The following is a 24,604-nucleotide window of genomic DNA, read 5'->3' as shown; positions in this document are numbered from 1 at the left end:
AACTCTGCCTAGAAGGCCAGCATCCCGTAGTCACCTCTTCACTATTGACGTTGAGACTGGTGTTTTGCGGATCAGGACAACAGTTTTCAGCTGTGCTAACATAATTGAAAAATAGTTTTCTAATGATCAATTAGCCTTTTAAAATGATAAACTTGGATTATCTAACACAACATGCCGTTGGAACACAGGAGTGATGGTTGCTGATGATGGGCCTCTGTACGCCTATGTAGATATTCCATAAAAAAATCAGCCGTTTCCAGCTACAATAGTCATTTACAACATTAACAATGTCTACACTGTATTTCTGATCAATTTGATGTTATTTTAATGGACAAAAAAATGAGCTTTTCTTTCAAAAACAAGGACATTTCTAAGTGACCCCAAACTTTTGAACGGTAGTGTACATCCACACTTACACATATGTAACCTGTGTCAAGTCATATAGCTTTATGTTATTTATCTTTTGTTCATTCTCACTTAACATTTCAAACTGAATGTCATTGATACTAAGTTCACTTGTGTTCTGGGATATTCCCTTTCAGTGTCATGACAGTGTGCATTATCCATATTCAATTGACTGGGGCAGGAAGATGGTCCCTTACCATTACAGGAACATATTGAATGTGTCAGGAGAGAGAGACCTGGTTAAGTTCAGTAAAACATTCATTTATGAAGGATAAATTGCACAAATGTAATTATTGATGATTGTCCACTAATGAGGTTGACATGAAGCTATGTTTGTTACCCTATGTCTATAGTGGTGAGTCAGGGGGAAATGGGGGTGCTGATGCAAAAATAATGTTTTCCAAGACCTTCCACAGATTGCCCAAATTCATGGTCAATTACCTATTTCGAAGGTTCCAGGCAACCCAAAACAATTTTTGCCATTGGTGATTGTAAAAAGACACACACACACTGAGACCAAGTCAAATTCCAAAGAACAGGGCCCATAAGGACAAGCCGATGACACACCATGGAATGTCTGCTTTTTCCTAAACATGCATACACACACACACACACACACACACACACACACACACACACACACACACACACACACACACACACACACACACACACACACACACACACACACACACACACACACACACACACACACACACACACACACACACACACACACACACACACACACACACACACACACACACACACACACACACACACACACACACACACACACACACACACACACACACACACACACACACGAGAACATCTCTTCCTTCAGCATCCAGGATGGTTAATGGGTAATAAAATTGAGGACAGGAGACAGGCTTTAAAAATAGTTTTCAAATGGAAAATGGAAACAATACAATTGACAGTAATTTTGGACATAACATATACATGAAGAGTGCACAACATTAAACTGAATAAACAAATGCATGGATGTAAATTACAGGCCAGAGCTCTTGAACCGACCACCCCAACCCCCTGAATGAACAGAATGGCCAAACTTGTAGACCAGAGGCCATGTCCAGGAACACCTGGTGCCAACAGGCCATGAGGCTGAGTTCAAGAAGAAGACAAGGATATGAGAACTAACATTCTGGTCATGGTAAGTGTTGTTTGATCCCGTTCGTAATATAGGTAAATGCTCGTTCCATGTTCAACCAACCTCTAGCTTGGCCTGCAGAATATACTTCTCATCACTCCGTTCTGAGGCTGCAGTCTAGTTGTGTGTGGTTGGCTTCCTGCCCAATACAATAATGTCGCCAGTTAGTGCCTTTCCGAGCTGACCACCTACTGGTGTTAGACCCCCTTAACCATTCCCTCAGATCAATACAACAACACAGCTGCTTAGACTACAGACAAATAGGCAGAACTCGTTCCTTTACACTCTTAGGAAAAAAAGGTTATATCAAGAATCGTAAAGGGTTATTGGCTGTCCCCGTAGGTGAACCCTTTGTAGAACCCTGTTGGGTTCCATGTCAAACCCTCTGAAAATGGTTCAACATGGAACCCAAAAGGGTCTTACCTGGAACCAAAAGGGTTCTCCTATGGGGACAGCTGAAGAACCCTTTTGGAACCCTTTTATCTAAGAGTGTAACTGTGGGCTGGAGTGAAGGCTATGGAAGCAAATCCTACTTTGTAGAAAATGTCAGTACTACCCAGAACCCCTGTTAGAAGCAAACTGGTAAGGACGTTGTTTTGTAGGCTTACTGGTGAACACTTGATTCAAATATTGGTTGACTGACTCACAGAATCCTAACTCGTGATACAAGAGCATAACTCTATCTTCGACAACATTCTGTGATTTGCGTGAAAGTTAGAATGACTTATTGCTTGGACAGAACTGAACAGTCACATGAAGAACTTAGAATCTCCAATCTTCACCCCTCCTCTCCCTTTCCACAGAGATCCCCATTTGTGTGTAAACACTCAAAACACAAAACTACAGGGACAAAGTATCATTCTAAAAAGAAAGAGTACAATTTCATTGTATGCCTTTATAAATCTATTGATTTCATCCCAACCTACTCTCAACTCTTTAAAAATAACCATTCTTTGGGTTTACCCTAATCAACAACCTAACCAATTGAGATGGCGAGAAGACATCTGCATAGGTTTGCTCAGGTGCTTGAGATATGACTTCCAATACACACACAGAGGTCAGAGGACCATGCCAGTCTCGCGCCATGAGGCTTCAGATGCATCACATTTATCTGCACACACTCTACAAATATGGAGTCACGGATTCTGTTTGACTGGCCTGAATGGAAGCCCAAAAGCTAGGAAATAAAGTGTCCACTATCATAAGCTTTGAAGCAATGGGAATGGCAGTAGACTGTCTATATTACTGTGATACTATAACTAAAGCACTCTGTAGGCCATGTCAATAGGTTTTCCTGTGGAACTCGATTGGTGGTAGCTGACTGAGTAGGTTACTTTGTGTTCCAATAAATGGTCATTTGACAGTTAACTATAGCACAATATGGATGCCTTTGACTTGCCAAAGTTAGGCACTGCAGACGTATTGAGAGACCGTTTTGACTTCCCCTTTCTCAACCTAGACTAATGTAAACAGTTGTGAGGATTTGGTCAGCTAGGAGGAAGATACATGGCCATTGTACAGACAATGTTTGAAAATACAGTTTTCTTATCACTTTCTGTATGTCAAATGTGTGCTAAACGTGACATTCTAACTGTAGAAGTCCACCTGGATAGAGGCTGCAACTAACGACAGCTGCCTAGAGGTTTATTTAGATGCCAGAGACTGACAAGAGGCCTGTGTAGAAATGTCCATGGACCTGAGATAGACCCATACTCACTTTGACTGGTTTCGATACATTCAGTGCTTGGTAAATGTAAGTGTCACTTTGTCATGCCGTGGTTGCTCAGTCAGTATTGAGTATGATCTGAGGTAAACTTATGATCGATATACAGAAAGACAAGTGAAATGATTTACTGTGGCTTGATCTAGACATTTACACTTCTGTCTTATTTGTGTGAATGCAAAAGTTCTGTGATTTTGGTGTGTTGTATTAGAGCTACCTTTAACTATTAACCAATGCATTGGCATGATCATAATTGTGAAGTTCATACCAATTGAATGAAAGCCATCTATTGGACTGTATTGATTGGGAATAAGGCCTCTTTGTAAATCCCTGAACACATGAATAAACCTGAGAACATGTCTGAGTTAGCTGTAACAATGCTGCTTCCCACCCAGAGGCTGGTCCTTCTCCTTCTCGCCCTTACCCAGATCCCTGCCCCACCGTCCCAATCCCTCCACTCCAAGGCCTTGGTGAGTCCCATATTGAACACCCTCTCCCCAGACTCCTTGGCCTGTGACAGCACACAGGAGTCAGCCCTACTGTATGCATACAGTCCCAGTCAGGAGTTTTGGCAGTGGGGTAAAGATGCTGGGAGGCACTACTGGGGAACTGACCTCTTTGGAGATAATATATGTAACCCTGTTCATGTAAGCCCAATGGGTGTTTATGGGATTGTAGCCAAGGCCTCTGGGGGTGTCATACAGTGCTACCTGTTCAAGGGTCTGTAAGGAAGGGCGTGATGGGACAGATAAAGTGCAAATGACCTCTGAACCTCTTTAGCCCCCCTCTTTAGCCTACCCTTTGTCTTTGGCTTTACCTTTACTCTTTCTCCGTCTCTTTTTCTTGTTCTTTTCTCTCGTGTTCACTTGGGCCAGTCCAGAAGCACTCAGTTCTTTTTGAAGAAGGAAAAGAGCCTCTTGTCTCCATCGGAGAGACGACTGGCTCGTCTGGAGGACTGGCCGGAGGGGCCCCCGCGACCCCCAGAGGGCCCAGCGAGGGTGTAGGGGGTTACCCTCCACTCCTCCTGGTGCTTTTCCATAAGCTGTTGATCAATCATACTGTGCATGTCATCCTAAGAGAGAGAAAGACAGAATGAATGAGTGACAGAGAGAGAGAGGATGAGCACAGTAGTGATAGATAGGTAAAATGAATGTGAGGGGATGTTAAAGAGCACAGGGGGTTTTAGAGAAGAGAAACAGGAGGCAGGAGGATGACAGATTGGCATGGAAGTGGGTGGTTTTGGAAGTGGGTATTTTTGGGTGATCAAATGGCATAGAATGGGTGAGCGCATTTTTGTTGAGTCAGCAGGCCATGGCATGGAATGGCTCAGCGTGGCATGGAAGAGTCGGACAGGACAGAACCAGGGTGAGATGGCACACCTCACCTCTAATGCAGAAGGGGGGGGGTACCACAGGGGAGAAAGGGTGGTACGGAAGCTGAGAAAGGCCACTAGATCAGAAACCACAAGAGCCACACAGTAAAGAGCCCTGAGGAGGCAAACTGCAGCCAGGGAAAGAGAGAGGAAAGAGCTGCTAGTTACGGGTGAGGGAGGGAGGGAAGGGAAAGTCATATACTGAGTCCTCAATTTAGTTAGCTAGCTACTAGCCCAACTTGCTTAATTGTTTGCTGTATGTTCAATGAAAACCCAAGGTTGAAATTCATTGAGGAGTGAATTAGTACTTCAGACACTCGTGTAATTTGGCAACTCAGGGTACGTACAGTATCGTGCATGTTAACACATACACACGCTTTGGAAAGTGGAAAGTTAGAGGAGAGGACAGGATGTGGTGGGGAAAAGATCACCATATACACATTTTCACCTAAACCTACAACTGTAAATTTCAGTCCACTAGTATACTCGTATTTAATGAAAAAATACAGTACACATTAAGAATGGTAATTGCTGTGTGAACGTAATCATTCATACGTTTTGTCATTCGTACACATATGAGCTGTCAGATACACATTCATATGGTATCTGTTAATTTATCTATTAGTTTGACAGTCTATTCAGTTTGACAGTCCATTCAGTTTGACAGCCCATTCAGTAACAACCAGACGACAACAATGGAAATAAGTCAGCGAACTACAATGGAAATAAGTCAGCGGACAACCATGGAAATAAGTCAGCGAACAACAATGGAAATAAGTCAGCGGACAACCATGGAAATAAGTCAGCGGACAACCATGGAAATAAGTCAGCGAACAACAATGGAAATAAGTCAGCGGACAACCATGGAAATAAGTCAGCGAACAACAATGGAAATAAGTCAGCGGACAACCATGGAAATAAGTCAGCGGACTACAATGGAAATAAGTCAGCGGACAACCATGGAAATAAGTCAGCGGACTACAATGGAAATAAGTCAGCGGACTACAATGGAAATAAGTTGTTCAACTTTATTGTGTTATCCTCCATTATTTTAAATACAGTGTATCCACATGTGTGGCTGAATTGTGTTTTAAATTATCCAAAAATTCAAATGAAATAACTCATACTATGAGTGGTCTAGTGTGCCCCCTCATGATCCCTGACCTCTGACCCACCTGCCAGGCCTCCAGCTGCTGTGATAGGTTCAGCTTCTGCTGGATGGCATCCAGGAGCTGGCTGTTCAGAGACATGATATCTATCTTACACTTGGCCAGCTCCATCTCCACCGCTTTCTTCCTGTTAAGCAGACAGACACACAGCTTAGAGACAGACAACACCTCTCTAGTTTCTATGCTTTCATTATGCTGAATGAGAGCTTATGACTGGCCTGCTTATTCGGGAGATGACTGTAAAACCACTCATTGTTGTTATATGCTAGCCTATTACATACAGGATAAACATACAATGTAGTTGTGCCCCAAAAATTTGCTATGTTTTATGGTCTTACTTGGAAATAGCGTCATCTCGGTCTCGTATAGCACTTTGGAGCTGTTCACTGGGGTCTCGTGCTTCAGACATGGCCCTTATACGCTCACTCTCCTCCTGTACAGAGCACATCTCCACAGAGATCATCGCCATCTTCAGGACAGGAGAGGAATGACATAGGAGACACTCATCAGACACATTGTCAACCTCGTGAGTAAGAAATTTCATCTCTGTCTAGCTTGAATAACAAAGCTGTGTTGAAGTGATCTTGTTGGAGAACAACAGTGATGATCAAGCTCTGTGTGCAGTAGTACCTGATTATGGAGTTGTAGAACCTCTTCTTGGCTGTTCCGTGTTCTATCCTGCTCTGCTTGGTACAGGTCTCTCACTCCTCTCAGCTCTTCCCCAAGCTTTCGAACCTGGTCTTCCAGAGCCTCCTCGTCACTACGGCGAGAACCCTGCTCACACACAACCACAACACACATAGACTCTTTATATTGTGAATTCAGGTCAAACTCAACTCAATTCATCTGGAGTTGTTTTGAGTGTGTACTGAATATCGCACACTCTTTATTGGATATATGGAGGAACTAAATATCTGTATGGTATATCTGGTCAGTATTTTCATATGTACAGTACCAGTCAAAAGTTTGGACACACCTACTCATTGTTTTAACCATGTTATGAGGCTATACAGTGTTTGTTTACATTTACAATGTTTACAAACACTGGAGAATGCTGGAATGCTTTTCCAACAGTCTTGAAGGAGTTCCCACATATGCTGAGCACCTGTTGGCTGCTTTTCCTTCACTCTGCAGTCCAACTCATCCCAAACCAGAATGCTGTGGTAGCCATCCTGGTTAAGTGTGCCTTGAATTCTAAATAAATCACCAGCAAAGCACCCCCACACCATCACACCCCCTCCATGCTTCACGGTGGGAACCACACATGCAGAGATCATCCGTTCACTTACTCTGCGTCTCACAAAGACACGGCGGTTGGAACCAATAATCTCACATTTGGACTCATCAGACCAAAGGACAGATTTCCACCGGTCTAATGTCCATTGCTCGTGTTTCTTGGCCTAAGCAAGTCTCTTCTTCTTATTGGTAGTGGTTTCTTTGCAGCAATTCGACCATGAAGGCCTGATTCACGCAGTCTCCTCTGAACAATTGATGTTGAGATGTGTCTGTTACTTGAACTCTGTGAGGTGCAATCTGAGGTGGAGTTAATTGCCGATTTCTGAGGCTGGTAACTCTAATGAACTTATCCTCTGCAGCAGAGGTAACTCTGGGTCTTCCTTTCCTGTGGCGGTCCTCATAAGAGCCAGTTTCATCATACTGCTTGATGGTTTTTGCGACTGCACAAACTTTTCCGAATTGACTGACCTTCATGTCTTAAAGTAATGATGGACTTTTGGTCATTTCTCTTTGCTTATTTGATGTGTTCTTGCCATAATATGGACTTGGTATTTTACCAAATAGGGCTATCTTCTGTATACCGCCCCTACCTTGTCACGACACAACTGATTGGCTCAAACGCATTCAAAAGGAAAGAAATTCCACAAATGAACTTTTAACAAGGCACGTCTGTTAATTGAAATGCATTTCAGGTGACTACCTCATGAAGTTGGTTGAGTGAATGCCAAGAGTGTGCAAAGCTGTCATCAAGGCAAAGGGTGGCTACTTTGAAACATCTCAAATATAAAATGTGTTATTTCATAGTTTTGATGTCTTCACTATTATTCTACAATGTATATCTGTGTGTGACGGTCAGTACCGTGGACTCGTTTCCGTCTAGCAGGTTCTGTGTGAGTCTGCGTAGCTCCAGTAGACTGGCATGCAGGCTCCCCATGGGAACGTCCTTGGCTGAGTATGCCTCTGAGGACTCGTCCATGGAGGAGTCTGTGGACAGGGCTGAGTCTGTGATGTCGTTGCCCCGCAGGTGGGAGACGAGCGAGCGCACCTGGCAGTAGGCCTCCCACAGCTGGAGTCGAAGCTAGAGACAATGAGGGAGAGCAGCTTAGAAAATACTGTTTATAATACACTATGAATCACTGATATCATATCTAGGACTATCTCACAAAGCAGGGTGTGTGTGTCTGTGCTTGTGCATGTACCTGCTCCCTCTCCTGTTCCTGCTCCTCTTGCTCCATGCTCTGTTCTATCTCACAGAGTAGGCTGGCAGGGTGTGGGCTGAGGCCTTGTAGACTTCTCTCCTCTGTGAGCTCCTCAAAACGGGCACTCAGATGTCTGTGGGACACCCGGACCTCCTGGAGCTCCAGCTGGCTCTGTCGTAACTGGACACACGTAGCAATACAGTGGACAACAAACAGTAGACAACACAGTGGTCAACACAGTGGTCAACACAGTGGTCAACACAGAGCACTGATACCATACAGATCAACATAACACACTCAGACACACACACCTACAAAACATGTCTATAAACCCATTTACACGTTCACGCATAATACAGGAATATTATGGCACTGTACAAAGAGCGAAAGAGATCGTACCTGTAAGTCCTTCTCGTGGTGATGTTTCTCCAGCACTAGCGTTCTTTCCCTCAGGTCGTCAACAGTGTTCTGAAGTAGCTCGTTTTCCTCTAGCACAGCGTTAACCCGACGCTCCAGCTCTCTCTTACGCTCCGACAGCATCTTAATCTGACAAGATACACAACCCCAATAGCCAAGTTACACATTGTGCTATGGGAACCTAGGACAGTGAAGATGTTGTTTTGTTTTGTTCTGGTAGCTATCTGCACTCAGTGTTAGCCTCTATAAATCTGCCTCTATAAATCTGACTCTTAGGATTTAAAATGTTCCAGAAGATTAAAGTACTCCCCCTGGTCCAAAAATGTTTGTTGCCTAGCATAGGCGTAGGAGGTTTCTGCCACCCTCATTTACAGGAATGTCTCCGTGGTAAAGCTGATAGTCCAAATGGACCCGATAACAGTTTATTCCTTCATCAGTCTATAAAGTGGCCTCGGACTGAAGGCTAACATTGCACAAACACTGCACATTTCTAGTGATACAATGAGAGTTGTTTGTAATATGCTCGGTGGCAGCCTGAGCAGCTTAATCCATTAAACAAACGTCAGTTCTTGTTCTTTCTCATTATCCCCCGTCCATGCTTTGGCCTACATCTGGTAACCTACGTTACAGCGCAGTATGTGGACTTCTTTGTAGATTCATGTTCTTGGTGTCCCCTTCAGATATTTTGGTTGACATTGCTGTGATTTTCTCTGTCTAGCAGTACTGTGACATATCCATCCTTGTCACTTTAAATGAAGAAAACCCGTTGCAACCCTGGGAACACCCAGACATTGCAGTATATCTGAGCTAAATATAGAGCGGTAGCTTTTCCCCTCAATTACAGTGCAGTCTCTGCAGTGAGGGTTACTCCTCTCCAATAAGACCTACTTTTAAAGAGGAGGCTGAGAGGTATAATATATCTGTAATGTTATCATTCTATGAGCCTAAGCTAGATGGCTGACATTGCACACTACTGATATGACTGTGTATTCTCCTGATAAATGTTTCACAGACAGAAACATACAGTATCTCATGCTCCATAGCAGTACAGTGGGACATGTACACACATGCGACATGCAGCATGCAGACAAACCAATATAACCACTCACTTCTAGCCCTTGCTGCTCCAGTCAAGAGGATGGAGTCAGTCACGGTATTAGAGGAGGGGAACAGGGAGAAATGTAATGATTGATAGAAAAGGAGAAAAAACTGATTGGGCAATATTTGTTAACTTGTTTTTTTTAACCTTTATTAGGTTCTCTCACCTCAGCCTGTAGGCTCTCTAGTCTGACCTCAGCCTGTAGGCTCTCTAGTCTGACCTCAGCCTGTAGGCTCTCTAGTCTGACCTCAGCCTGTAGGCTCTCTAGTCTGACCTCAGCCTGTAGGCTCTCTAGTCTGACCTCAGCCTGTAGGCTCTCTAGTCTGACCTCAGCCTGTAGGCTCTCTAGTCTGACCTCAGCCTGTAGGCTCTCTAGTCTGACCTCAGCCTGTAGGCTCTCTAGTCTGACCTCAGCCTGTAGGCTCTCTAGTCTCACCTCAGCCTGTAGGCTCTCTAGTCTCACCTCAGCCTGTAGGCTCTCTAGTCTGACCTCAGCCTGTAGGCTCTCTAGTCTGACCTCAGCCTGTAGGCTCTCTAGTCTGACCTCAGCCTGTAGGCTCTCTAGTCTGACCTCAGCCTGTAGGCTCTCTAGTCTGACCTCAGCCTGTAGGCTCTCTAGTCTGACCTCAGCCTGTAGGCTCTCTAGTCTCACCTCAGCCTGTAGGCTCTCTAGTCTCACCTCAGCCTGTAGGCTCTCTAGTCTGACCTCAGCCTGTAGGCTCTCTAGTCTCACCTCAGCCTGTAGGCTCTCTAGTCTCACCTCAGCCTGTAGGCTCTCTAGTCTGACCTCAGCCTGTAGGCTCTCTAGTCTGACCTCAGCCTGTAGGCTCTCTAGTCTGACCTCAGCCTGTAGGCTCTCTAGTCTGACCTCAGCCTGTAGGCTCTCTAGTCTGACCTCAGCCTGTAGGCTCTCTAGTCTGACCTCAGCCTGTAGGCTCTCTAGTCTGACCTCAGCCTGTAGGCTCTCTAGTCTGACCTCAGCCTGTAGGCTCTCTAGTCTGACCTCAGCCTGTAGGCTCTCTAGTCTGACCTCAGCCTGTAGGCTCTCTAGTCTCACCTCAGCCTGTAGGCTCTCTAGTCTGACCTCAGCCTGTAGGCTCTCTAGTCTCACCTCAGCCTGTAGGCTCTCTAGTCTGATCTCAGCCTGTAGGCTCTCTAGTCTGACCTCAGCCTGTAGGCTCTCTAGTCTGACCTCAGCCTGTAGGCTCTCTAGTCTGACCTCAGCCTGTAGGCTCTCTAGTCTGACCTCAGCCTGTAGGCTCTCTAGTCTCACCTCAGCCTGTAGGCTCTCTAGTCTGACCTCAGCCTGTAGGCTCTCTAGTCTGACCTCAGCCTGTAGGCTCTCTAGTCTCACCTCAGCCTGTAGGCTCTCTAGTCTGACCTCAGCCTGTAGGCTCTCTAGTCTGACCTCAGCCTGTAGGCTCTCTAGTCTGACCTCAGCCTGTAGGCTCTCTAGTCTCACCTCAGCCTGTAGGCTCTCTAGTCTGATCTCAGCCTGTAGGCTCTCTAGTCTGACCTCAGCCTGTAGGCTCTCTAGTCTGACCTCAGCCTGTAGGCTCTCTAGTCTCACCTCAGCCTGTAGGCTCTCTAGTCTGACCTCAGCCTGTAGGCTCTCTAGTCTGACCTCAGCCTGTAGGCTCTCTAGTCTGACCTCAGCCTGTAGGCTCTCTAGTCTCACCTCAGCCTGTAGGCTCTCTAGTCTCACCTCAGCCTGTAGGCTCTCTAGTCTGACCTCAGCCTGTAGGCTCTCTAGTCTGACCTCAGCCTGTAGGCTCTCTAGTCTGACCTCAGCCTGTAGGCTCTCTAGTCTCATCTCAGCCTGTAGGCTCTCTAGTCTCACCTCAGCCTGTAGGCTCTCTAGTCTGACCTCAGCCTGTAGGCTCTCTAGTCTGACCTCAGCCTGTAGGCTCTCTAGTCTGACCTCAGCCTGTAGGCTCTCTAGTCTGACCTCAGCCTGTAGGCTCTCTAGTCTCACCTCAGCCTGTAGGCTCTCTAGTCTAATCTCAGCCTGTAGGCTCTCTAGTCTCACCTCAGCCTATAGGCTCTCTAGTCTCACCTCAGCCTGTAGGCTCTCTAGTCTCACCTCAGCCTGTAGGCTCTCTAGTCGTGTCATATGCTGGTTGGTAGAGATGCTCTTCTCTCTGAAGTCGTCCCGTAATGAGTGGACCTGAGTGGACAGCTGCCTCTCCACATCTGTAGCCTGGAGACACACAAACACACCCCAGACACAGAGCGTGAGCACAAATACATTAACAAATAATTGTATAACATGTTATTCATAGAATCCAATACAACTTGCCTCAGGGGCAATTAAGAAAGGCATTACTAGATGACAAATATCAACATCTTCCACATGTAATACAAGGTCCATAACGGTAGGGTTGTAAAGTCATAATTCAGAACAGTTCAGTACTCTCACAACAACAAATCCTCACTCCACTCACATACTTCACATTGCACCATGTTGAGAAACGTTCTGAGTCAGTACCCAACACGGTAATGCTTGGAGTGGTATTTGATTTGACACACTGTTACCTCTGAGTCACCACAGTGTTCCTGTAACTGGTATCCAGATGCACAGCAGAACTGTTCCTGTAAAAGCACAGGTTTGAGTAACTCAACCTTTAACATCTGGAATGTTCCATTTAGACCTTGGTCCCTACTACCCCCTTCCCTGGCCGAGCTCTTTGGACTGTTCTGATCAGCAACCCACTGCCTACCGGTCGCGTGCAGATCACAAAGCCAGACCAACAGAACCTCATTAGCATAAGTGAGGCTGCACTCAGGAAGCCCAGACTCTAATGATCATCATCACTGCCATGGCAACAGATGGTGGAATCCTTGATACCCTTCACTTACTCCTCTCCAGCCTCTGCACTAGGATAAATATAATTGCCATATACAAAGCAATTATTGATTTATTCACTGGAGGCAAATTTAACTGAGCAGGTCGATGTCAAGAAAGATAAAGCCCTGGGTTACTGAGAATATAGAGATGTGATATACTGTCTGTACACCTCTGACTACAGTATTCCCCCATAATCATGACACTTTGATATCTAATAGATCTCTGTCTTCATTAGAAATTCCACAAAACATTAATCCAACAGGCTGATTCCTGTCAACAATCATTTACATTTTAGTCATTTAGACGAGTCATTTATTGAGAGCGACTTACATGAGCAATTAGGATTAAGTGCATTGTTCATGGGTACATTGGCAGATTTGTCACCTAGTTCCCTCAGAGATTCAAACCAGCAACTGTTACTGGCACTCTTAACAGCTAACCTGCCTCCCCCCCGGTCAAACAAACCCTTAAAGGTCAGCTGTATACCAGCTCTGACAAATAACAACCAGGTGGAATCATATCTCTACATCTGTTTGTTACTGATACTCTATATCCGTGGCAGATGTTTGATATGTTTGCCTCTAGGTGGCAGTCCGATGTTTATAGGATCTTCCAGTCAGCGGTTGAATTGTTGGCCACCATGAGGACTGGTGACGCATTTGTGAGTAGTGACTGCATGGGACAGGTAAGAACAGGAGGCCACAGCCACTCTCTAATGCTCTATCCTTGTTTTAGACCTACAGGTATAATGCAATTGGACAGAGCTCTCCATGCATCTGTCTGTCTGTCTGAGTACAAAACAGAGTTGGCTTTTCTACTACAGTCTGCTGTAAGTGAGTTAGAGATTAAGTTGAGATTTATGGTTTCCCCACTGAACATCTGTTGGTGATTCGTGGAACTAGCATGGCATATTGTGTAATAATACAAGGCTTATACTCATAAATCTGCCCTACACCCTGCTTTTTGGAAAGCTTTTATAGGTGAGGAAAAATTAGTGTGTTCCATTCACACTTGAATGCACTTGTGTCCTTAAGTAACTTAGAGAGGGGTTGTAATTTGTATGTATTCTGTGTGGGAGACTAAGGGAAGAACAGCCTGAAAACTCAAATCTGTGCTGTGTCATAACACTGTTTGGTCAGTGCACTATGCTTACAAAAATAAGAAAGCGTTTGTTGTGGCACTCCTACAAGTATTCTACTTCTATGTACCCCTTTTTCATAATGGCACCTTGTTGTCCCCAGTGATGCATGGGAGGAATGATATAGCCTATACCAAACGCAGAATCATAATTAGTTTGATTTATTCTTAGACATTCAAACACAGCTGCTCTACTCTGCCATTCTGAATGTGCTTCACATTCTCCTAACCAGGCCAGGAAGATGCATACAGCTCTTCATCTCTGCTAAACTGGCTGATGTATCTGTCTCCTCAGTGGAGGTCTATGCAGAGCCCAGTCACAGTGGGAATGTGACATTTGACTCAAGTGTCACACTGCGCCTGACAGATTGAGATCAGAGGAAAAACAGGATATTTCACTGTGTTGCCAGATGTACTGATATTCCTCTTAACCTGGGCATAAAGTCCTCAGATCCCAGATCGAGCATTATCAGTGCATGGGGGAAATTGGACTACTGCAACAGAATCCAGGCCAAAAACTATGGCTCAATATGCTGAGAGACAAGCATAAATGCTAATTCTTTCTCCAGAGTCAGGACACAAAGGTACAGTACCTTGTGCAATGTTCCCTCTATTTTCCTGGTGCACTGAGCAAATGTTTGGTCTTGTGAGCAGAAACTTGAACATTGTGAGAATTTTGTGCAACTTCCGGCGCACGTTTACAGTGAACACTGAGGCTGTACCCTTACAGTTTTAGACAGTAGCCAATAGGCTATTGTGGCTATTGGAGCATAATGTAGGTCTACCAACAAAACCAATGGAGCAAATCCCATAACATTTTCAGATGGAAATAGCTTTTGATTTCTATGATATAGCCTACAGTAGCCTGGTGTTCAATGCAGGCCTACATTGCATGAGACTTTTAAAAACATTTTACATTATGAAGGATTTGACATGAATTCATGATTTTTTACTTGGCCATAGGCCAAACAGGTGACTGTAAATGTCATTGTATTGTGTTCTATGATGCAAGAACTGACTTTACAAAATACAAATAATTATTATTACATACAGAGAATTAGATCACGTCGGTTACCCCTCTGCCTATTGGCTTATTTGCATATTCAAGCTTGTCTCAAAATTCAACACCGCACATTTAATTAAGACATAAGCTTTTTATCTGACATGCTTTTCAAAGACAGCTTGAAATAAAGACTACACGTTTTGTGCTCTTGTAGGAAGCAGTATCTCCCCATTGCTGGCCTATACTTATCTATAACTGGGCTAATAACTTGCAAAGATAACTAATAACTAGCAAAGAATATCAACAAATGTGAGAGGGAGTAGGCGGATCCTTAAGGGATTTACCACTTGTATCCTCTTCATTTTTAATATCAGTAATTAAATCAGTGATTTCCAAGGGCTTTATCTGTTCCCTCTTTCTCTCTCTGCCCTCTCCTCAGGATGCAGAACATACTGTACAGCACAAGCTATTATACACATATGGTTGAAGATGACTTGCAAGTCCATGTGTGTACATGTCAGGTGGATCTGTGTTACAACCTGACATTGGGTTGGCTGTACAGCACACAGTGCCACAGAGAGCACATTCCCATGGTAACACATGAAATCTCACATATGACACCCAGGTTGTCATAGCAACCAGAGAGAGGGAGACAGGATTGATGGAGCTGTGTGACTAGGTGGCCATGTTTCTGGCATTTTCCTTAGTCATAGCACACAGTGTATTAGTTTATGGATCTATATGATGCAAGTCATGCCATGCACTAAAACAATATATATAAGTCAGTCTTCCAGTTTCCCGAGTGGCGCAGTGGTCTAAGGCACTAGCATCTCAGTGCTAGAGGCGTCACTACAGACACACAGTTTAACGTTATCAATGAAGCTCTGAATGTCAGCACCACTGATGGCTGCAGGCAGGGAGCAGGAGCAGCAGGAGCAGCAGCAGCAGGCAGGGAGCAGGAGCAGCAGACAGGGAGCAGTAGCAGACAGGGAGCAGTAGCAGCAGGGAGCAGGAGCAGCAGCAGCAGGCAGGGAGCAGTAGAAGCAGGCAGGGAGCAGTAGCAGCAGGCAGGGAGCAGGAGCAGCAATAGCAGGCAGGGAGCAGTAGCAGCAGGCAGGGAGCAGGAGCAGCAGTGAGCAGGAGCAGCAGCAGGCAGGGAGCAGTAGCAGCAGTGAGCAGGAGCAGCAGCAGGCAGGGAGCAGCAGCAGCAGGCAGGGAGCAGTAGCAGCAACAGCAGGCAGAGAGCAGTAGCAGCAGGCAGGGAGCAAGAGCAGCAGGCAGGGAGCAGGAGCAGCAGGCAGGGAGCAGGAGCAGCAGGCAGGGAGCAGGAGCAGCAGGCAGGGAGCAGTAGCAGCAGGCAGGGAGCAGTAGCAGCAACAGCAGGCAGAGAGCAGTAGCAGCAGGCAGGGAGCAGGAGCAGCAGGCAGGGAGCAGGAGCAGCAACAGCAGGCAGAGAGCAGTAGCAGCAGGCAGGGAGCAGGAGCAGCAGGCAGGGAGCAGGAGCAGCAGGCAGGGAGCAGGAGCAGCAGGCAGGGAGCAGGAGCAGCAGGCAGGGAGCAGGAGCAGCAACAGCAGGCAGAGAGCAGTAGCAGCAGGCAGGGAGGAGGAGCAGCAACAGCAGGCAGAGAGCAGTAGCAGCAGGCAGGGAGCAGGAGCAGCAGGCAGGGAGCAGGAGCAGCAGCAGCAGGCAGGGAGCAGTAGCAGCAGGCAGGGAGCAGTAGCAGCAGGCAGGGAGAAGGAGCAGCAGGCAGGAGCAGGAGCAGCAGGCAGGGAGCAGGAGCAGCAGGCAGGAGCAGGAGCAGGAGCAGCAGGCAGGGAGCAGGAGCAGCAGGGAGCAGAAGCAGCAGCAGAAGGCAGGGAACAGTAGCTGCAGTAGCAGCAGCAGGGAGCAGTAGCAGCAGGCAGGGAGCAGGAGCAGCAGCAGGTGTCCTCTGTCCCTTTGCAGCCTTAGGATCCATTCTAGACCTGATGCTTCTGTTCCTCATCACAACAGATGGCCTGGAAGATGCCCAGTGTCTGTGTTTTATACAGTGATAGGTAGCCATGGAGCAGAGCACAATAGAGTATTACCCATGGCCCATGGTAGCTCATTACCGTTAGTTGAGGTCTATGAGTTTTTAATAGTGTAATGCACAGTGTACACATACATAGACCTAACAAAAGGCCTTAAGGGGGTCTTAGTAACCACACAGCACATTATTACTCCCATCTACACACTGGCCTTAAAACAAGCAGCTCCAATAAGGTTACTGGAGGAGCTGTAGGTGTCTGATCATCTTGGCGTAGCCAGAGATTTGGGGTTTTGATTTGATCAGGGTTATAACCTAAAAGATGTAGGCATTTGTGCTGGAGTCAGGTCTACCCCTTTCTAAATGTGTGCTGTAATGCAATTAGAGAAATGTTCCTTCCTCGCTGGTTCACTCTGATCAGATTAGGCCTCCGGGGATTGGCCAACCTCACACCCCAGGCCAGCCAAGCCTACCAGACCAGCAGACACCACTGGGTTTAGGTGTGTTTTTACGTCTGTGCTTCTTTGAGACTGTATGAGTAGTAAGTGTCTGTGTCTCTACAGTATGTGGCTGTTGAATATGTCAGTGACCTGTGTGGCTCTCATAGAATTAAGTCTAGCTCATAGAGAATGGCTCCTGTGTCCTAGTGTATTAGTGGCAGGTTTGCACTGTCCCTTAACATGATTGGGTCAATGGCTCACACACAGACAGGGTGACAGTTTTTAATTAGCTGTGAGTGCAGTATGGAGTAGTATTGTTGTTCTGGCTGCTGATTGAATGCATAAAAAAGGCTATTACAGAGGATTATGACCTAATCCCTTCAGTGCCGCATCTTACACACTGCGTTTTACATCACTTCCTGTGGACAGCCCCACCACACCAAGGTCATTCTTGCTGCATCCAATCAGAGACTTGGTTCCAGCAGACTATTGGTTCCTCCCTCTAATCTGTTATTATGAAAGTGCATTGTTATTGTGAGTGTAATCTTCAAAGCTTTGTTTTGAGAATGGCCATTGGAAGAGCTGTCAGACACGATAGGATTCTAGCCATTCTCCAGGCACTCCACTGTCATGACTGCAGCCTGCAACAGATTACCACTTATTTCTGTCACTCCTTCACAGGGGGGTGCCTTATTTTAGACTGGAAGACAGTGGACACATGTGGCACTTATGTCATGTGTCTGAGTCTGGTCCCCAGTGAATGTGTCCAGAGTGGCCCGGTTAGAATGGAGCTTACATTATGGAATAGATCTTAAAGAATATATCTTAAATAATAGATACAAAATAATAGATGTTGAAGAATAGATGTTAAAGAATAGATCTAAAAGAATAGATCTAAAAGAATAGATCTTGAAGAATGGATCTTAAAGAATAGATCTAAAAGAATAGATCTAAAAGAATAGATCTTAAAGAATAGATCTTAAAGAATGGATCTTAAAGAATAGATCTAAAATAATATATCTTAAAGAATAGATCTTAAAGAATAGATCTTAAAGAATAGATCTTATAGAATAGATCTTAAAGAATAGATCTTATAGAATAGATATTAAAGAACCTTGGAAATGAATGTATTGCTTGTTTTGTAGTGAGCCTTGACAGACAGACAGACAGACAGACAGACAGACAGACAGACAGACAGACAGACAGACAGACAGACAGACAGACAGACAGACAGACAGACAGACAGACAGACAGACAGACAGACAGACAGACAGACAGACAGACAGACAGACAGACAGACAGACAGACAGACAGACAGACAGACAGACAGACAGACAGACAGACAGACAGACAGACAGACAGACAGACAGACAGACAGACAGACAGACAGACAGACAGACAGACAGACAGACAGACAGGACAGACAGACAGACAGACAGACAGACAGACAGACAGACAGACAGACAGACAGACAGACAGACAGACAGACAGACGACAGACAGACAGACAGACAGACAGACAGACAGACAGACAGACAGACAGACAGACAGACAGACAGACAGACAGACAGACAGACAGACAGACAGACAGACAGACAGACAGACAGACAGACAGACAGACAGACAGACAGACAGACAGACAGACAGACAGACAGACAGACAGACAGACAGACAGACAGACAGACAGACGACAGACAGACAGACAGACAGACAGACAGACAGACAGACAGACAGACAGACAGACAGACAGACAGACAGACAGACAGACAGACAGACAGACAGACAGACAGACAGACAGACAGACAGACAGACAGACAGACAGACAGACAGACAGACAGACAGACAGACAGACAGACAGACAGACAGACAGACAGACAGACAGACAGACAGACAGACAGACGACAGACAGACAGACAGACAGACAGACAGACAGACAGACAGACAGACAGACAGACAGACAGACAGACAGACAGACAGACAGACAGACAGACAGACAGACAGACAGACAGACAGACAGACAGACAGACAGACAGACAGACAGACAGACAGACAGACAGACAGACAGACAGACAGACAGACAGACAGACAGACAGACAGACAGACAGACAGACAGACAGACAGACAGACAGACAGACAGACAGACAGACAGACAGACAGACAGACAGACAGACAGACAGACAGACAGACAGACAGACAGACAGACAGTAATCCTAATAAGGCTGGTGCAGTACACGGGGGAATGATGGGGAAAGACAGAGTGAGTGCAGATGATTTAGTGCTTCTCTGGTGGCTCTACTACTGGGAGGTTTGCCAGAGTCTGGTGTGGGTTCCCTAGGAGGATGTGTACTCAGAGCTGTGGTGTAAGCAGGCCATTGCTTAGTAACAGAGAGATTACCATGGCTGACTTCATTCATTTTATTACACAGGAGGTCTCCCTGGCATCCGTCAGCAGTGAATCACGCAAACCTGATCAATACTCTCTATAAGCAATCGTAAATCTCCCCCCCCCCATCTACACCGATTAAATATTAACCAAGGCTGCTTTTAAATCAACTGCAACTTAATTACGTACCTAGCAGGATCCATAGCAACAGACCAGTTCAGGGCCCCCTCAATTGTCAGAGACTGATGGTGGTTGGCATATATTTCACTTTAATCTGATCAGAGATGGCAATGAGAGGCGAAGCAGGTCTGTATAACCCAGCGGTGCTGCAGCCCTGGTCAGGAGGGCTAAAAACAGCCATTGACCACTAGCTAGCTCTCTCCCTGCTGGGCTGTGGAAGGAAGCAGCATCTGCCTGACTGCAGCTCACATCTATTCCCAGGACAGACAGCACCACACCAAAGGCATTGTCACCCACAACCACAACACTGTCACTGGTGTCACCAGAGCACATCAGCAGGCAACACCCGCATATCTCCACATCTGAAGCTCCTCCGGCTATTAAAATTAGACTGGCCATCTGACTGAAGTCAACACACAGCTTTCTCCATGTAACAGCCATAACATACCCAGATTAAAGGTATAAATATGTCCCTTCAACTCGCACAAAAGCATATCCCTGGCCCTCGCGTCACTGGAAAGCTAGTCTCTTTTAGAAACAGCTATGTGACGCCGTGCCTATCAGCCTCAGCCTGGTATGCTATTGGTAAAATAAGCAGCAGTAAAATCATTTCTAACAGTCTGTTGATGTAGAGTATATGGAATGAATGGAAACATGGGGTGTTTCTGTCCTGGAATGAATGTCCATTAGGAAAAATAGTTTTTTCAGATATTCATGTGATTTTTTGCTGCACCTCGACTCAAGTTGGTAGATGAGCTGTCTACTACCTTCCTGGCCGGTGTTTCCATTAGTTTCCCTTTGGGATCTATGCCTAAAAGGAATTGACCACTCTGCTAGTCAGATTGTCAGGGCAATGCCTCCCACTTTAGTTAGGATTGAGTGATTTGAATTCGGGCTGTAGTCAATCCAGCTTCTTAGGGGAGTCTAATCAACAGTATTGCCTACGGCACTGTTGCTCACCTCCATCAATCCAGCCTGTCCATGGAGTTGAATCAATGAAAGCTTCTCCTGACACATGTCCATAACCCTTTACAAAGTGGATGTGCTCTGATTGAACATTTACCTCCTCCACTCTCCCTGTCATCCTATCATTCATTCTCATTTTTTTCGGTTCTTATCCCATCAATCATGTAGGTTATCAAAACATTTTGTTACCTAAAACATCAAATCTGTTTTAACAGCTTGTAGTTACTGATCAATATGGATAGGAGGGTTACATAATTATTATTGCACCTAAATTATTCTACATGATTCAGCATTTAAGAGGTGAATGTTCCACTTTCGATGACTTAGCATATATTGATCTGTATGAGAGAGAAAGAGAGAGAGAGAGAGAGAGAGAGAGAGAGAGAGAGAGAGAGAGAGAGAGAGAGAGAGAGAGAGACATGGGGAAAGAGATTGAAGCAGTCCATGTACGTGGATGTATGCATTCTATATGAGAACATAGTTGTACCCTCTCTAGACATGAACACGGCAGACTGAGACATCCAATATTGACGCCCAGTGGTCCACAGACACAGACAGACAGACCGAATGACAGGTCTACAGACAGACAAAAAGGTCCACAGACAGATAGTTATCTCCACTCACCCGGTTAAGTTGCTCCAGCAGGCGGTGGTTCTCTTCTGACAGCTCCCTCATAGCCGTGGACTTGTCGCGGTCTGCCTCTCTCAGCTGGACCTGATGGCGCTCCAGCTCTCCTTGCAGCTGCTGGACATCTATCTCCAGCTCCGCCACGCGGTCCCCCCACTCCCCCTCCCTATTCTCCAACCGCCGCCGCAGCTCGTGCTTCTCCTGCTCATGATGCTGTGGGTGAGGGGAGACAAGGGACAGGGTTAGAGATGCTACTGGACTGGAGGAACCAGGTTAGGCCTGAGACTAGTAGTAGTAGTAATAGACATTGGATTGTGAAAGGATAGCACAAAGCTTCTGCTCTTTTCAATCCATAGCTTTATAAAGCTGAGGCAGGGGGTGGGGATATGAGTGTGGGCTTATAATATGAGAGAACCAGGGGGTCAGGGTATGGGGGGTTGGGATGGGTGGCATGGTTGGTTACACACATGATGTAGCCCAGAGCATGTTGGGTGATCAGTCCTGAACAAAGAGGCGTGTCAGGAATAAAACATGGGTGGTAAAACAAGGTTTGTAAAAGGATAACGAACAATGCTATCTGCCCCTAAAAAGCTTTGAAATTGCTTGATGAATACTGTGCATTGGGTAATAGCGTAGTGCTGTGTTGTTAGAGATCAGGGCCCTGAGCAGATGTAGCCTACAGTAGATACAGTAGGCCATCTCCATGGGACATTAACAGGGGATTAGTCGTTGTTCCACTCCAGGCCATGTGCTGAGTGGAGTGGGGGGTTTCAGATGTGATGAACAAAAGCTCTGCTGTCAGCATGAACAAATGCAACAGACATCTATGGGGTTTCAGGGCTTTAGTGACACCCCAAGATGTTGTGAACACCTCCTCTCCACCTGTGTCAATGCTACTTGTCAGTGTCAGGTAATGACAGTTAAAGCATATAAATAAAAAGTAATTGTGAGAATTGAGTGACCTCAGTCTGCTGTTAGAGCAGTGTTTTGTGCCCAAGTGTTTTTATGAGAGAGGCATCATACTGTTATTACACTGTATGGAGATTAGCTGTAAATTGTAGACAGTCTGAAAAAACTGTTTACAATGTGACATCTGCTCAATAGCACTACAATAATGGAGCGCAGTCCTAATCAGTTGAATATGGTTACATACACTGCTTAACTCCACATGAGTTTACTGAGACAATAAGGATGGCCAAACAACTGTGAACTGAAAAACAGATCTGGAAGGACTGAATCGCGATTATACAGTATTTGGCAGTGAGTGTAAAGCTACTTACCTCTAGTTTATCGTTAAGATCTTTGTTAATTTTCTCATATTGCTTAGTCAGGTCTTGGTTACGCTCTAGCAGAGCCTTGCCTAGTTTAGCAGCTAAAACCAAGTCCTTTTCTTTTTGACGGAAGAGCGACAACAAGTCTGTATTCTGTCCAATTACAGGCGTCTCCAATTCGGACAACTCTTCCTCCTCCTCGTCGTCCTGCTCCCCAGTAAGCATGGCTAATTCTTCTTCCAACGCCATCCCGAGGCCTCCAGAGCCGGTGTGTAGCAGCGAGTGGCCCTGAAATCCTCCCTTTTCTTGTGGGGTTTTGTTGCCCTGATCCACGGGGTGCTCCATGCAGTCGCTGTCCAGCTCGGGTGGTGCTGAAATCGCAGCCTTAGATGTGTGCAGGTCGAGGCAGGAAGATGACATCGCCGCCCGACGGACAAAAAAAAAGAAGAGATTAGCCTACCCAATTGATTTATTCCGGTTGAACCCACTCTGTCACTGGGTCGGGCTGACCGGATCCTCTCTGTGTCGACAATATCTCCATAGATAGGGTTCCTTGGTAGGCATATATATTACAGTTATTAAAAATCACACCAATAGCTAACCTATCTGACTCAAATTTCCCTCACACTCGGAAGACCACCTCCCCTAAACGGTACACACCAAGCTCTCGCTTTAATCCTACAAACAGTGCCGCCTCCTCTGCAGCTGAGCTGACGACGAGCCTCTTGCTGTCTGCTGCTGGCTATCTTGGATGTAAAGATTGTCGGTCCACAGTGTGCTTTGTCCCCAAATTAACCGCCCTGACGAACTCTCAATAGCAGTCGGTCTGTCCACCCGGTTGAGGCGGGGTCCCGGCTCCCCATAATTGTTGGCCACTTTACACCGGAGGCATTTTGCAGAACCTCAGGCTTCGGCAAAATATCCAAAATACACACTCGAGCAGAGCGCGGGCCCGATTGCGCCACCTCCTTTCCTTCCTGGAATGCGCGCCACACGTTGCTGACGTCAACAGCAACCTGTTACAAATAAACATCGATTGGTTGAGGATGATAACGCCATTGTTATTTAGCTTATTATGTGTGACGTAGGTGAGTATTTCCTTCGCTTTGAGTCTACATAGTTTCATAAAGCTTTTCAACGATATAATATTACTTCAATAACGTTCTCTCCTAGTCCTCACAGACAGGGTAAATTAGAGCAGATGTTTTGACAGATGAATAGGGGAACACACGGGTGGTCTAGATCTGACCCCATTATTTCTCAGCGGGTGTTCATGTATAAACAATGCAAAACCCACGTGATTGTCCTAATCTCTAATGTTAGGAATTTCCTAGAGGAATTCCCAATGATAAACATTTCTGTTATAATAAATTCATAACATAACACATAAATGGTCAGTTTGCTGTTTAACCCATCTTACTAGGCCTATATACATTATCAAACCAGAAACCAATCTACTCAGATACTATTTTATATTTTATAAACAGGCCTAATTAGTTACCACCCTCACCCACTGTGTCAGTCCATATTTAAATATGGTCTACATGTCATCATACTAATTACCAGGAGCTTTCATATAGTAGGCTATTACAATTTATAAACTGGGTGGTTTTGAAAATACTGAATTAGTGCTTTTGAAAGTATCTTGTTACAAAATACATTGGAGTGTAGTTCAGCCCAGTGTAATACAACATACACAATACTCAGAAGTAATTAAAATACGTTTTTTAAATACATGTAACAGAAATACTGTATCTCTGTATGCCACCAGGTCTGTGGACATGATAGAGATTGGCCACAGATTTAATGGCAAGAATACAGTTCTGCACTTTGCTAAAAGTTGCCCAGAATCAAGTGAATAATTGTCTGATTATCTGACAACACGAACGTAAAAATTGCAGTGTTCAGGGACAGTTAATGTTAAGTGTGCATGAATGCTTTGGGAATTTG

General features: G+C 45.5%; 1 protein-coding gene across 2 annotated transcripts; it reads right to left on the bottom strand.

Annotated features, from left to right (window-relative positions):
* Positions 1 to 1,175: 1,175 nt before the first annotated feature.
* Positions 1,176 to 23,612, bottom strand: LOC109878336 (BICD family-like cargo adapter 1). Of its 2 annotated transcripts, XM_031819247.1 has the most exons (11): positions 22,664 to 23,612; positions 21,381 to 21,596; positions 11,875 to 11,991; positions 9,802 to 9,813; positions 8,675 to 8,821; positions 8,276 to 8,455; positions 7,936 to 8,154; positions 6,471 to 6,614; positions 6,179 to 6,309; positions 5,847 to 5,967; positions 1,176 to 4,371 (listed from the first exon to the last, which is right to left on the bottom strand). In XM_031819247.1, exons 1-11 carry the CDS (start codon positions 23,072 to 23,074, stop codon positions 4,186 to 4,188), a joined length of 1,884 nt encoding a protein of 627 aa, XP_031675107.1. In that variant the 5' UTR covers positions 23,075 to 23,612; the 3' UTR covers positions 1,176 to 4,185. The 2 variants fall into 2 exon arrangements, with proteins under 2 accessions (XP_031675107.1, XP_031675108.1); XM_031819248.1 differs by lacking the exon at positions 9,802 to 9,813.
* Positions 23,613 to 24,604: the final 992 nt, after the last annotated feature.

The sequence above is a fragment of the Oncorhynchus kisutch genome, linkage group LG3, assembly GCF_002021735.2.
Source record: "Oncorhynchus kisutch isolate 150728-3 linkage group LG3, Okis_V2, whole genome shotgun sequence".
NCBI lineage: Eukaryota > Metazoa > Chordata > Actinopteri > Salmoniformes > Salmonidae > Oncorhynchus > Oncorhynchus kisutch.
Note: the sequence above shows the minus strand (reverse complement) of the source record. Positions and strands in the feature narration are given on the sequence as shown.

Bases quoted from the DNA above. Each gene is read 5' to 3' on its own strand.
- LOC109878336 (XM_031819247.1), bottom strand. From the start codon at position 23,074: ATGTCATCTTCCTGCCTCGACCTGCACACATCTAAGGCTGCGATTTCA. The intron at 21,597-22,663 runs GTAAGTAGCTTT...CCTCACCCACAG, and splicing joins ATCTTAACGATAAACTAGAG to CATCATGAGCAGGAGAAGCA. The intron at 6,310-6,470 runs GTACTACTGCAC...CCTGTCCTGAAG, and splicing joins TTCTACAACTCCATAATCAG to ATGGCGATGATCTCTGTGGA.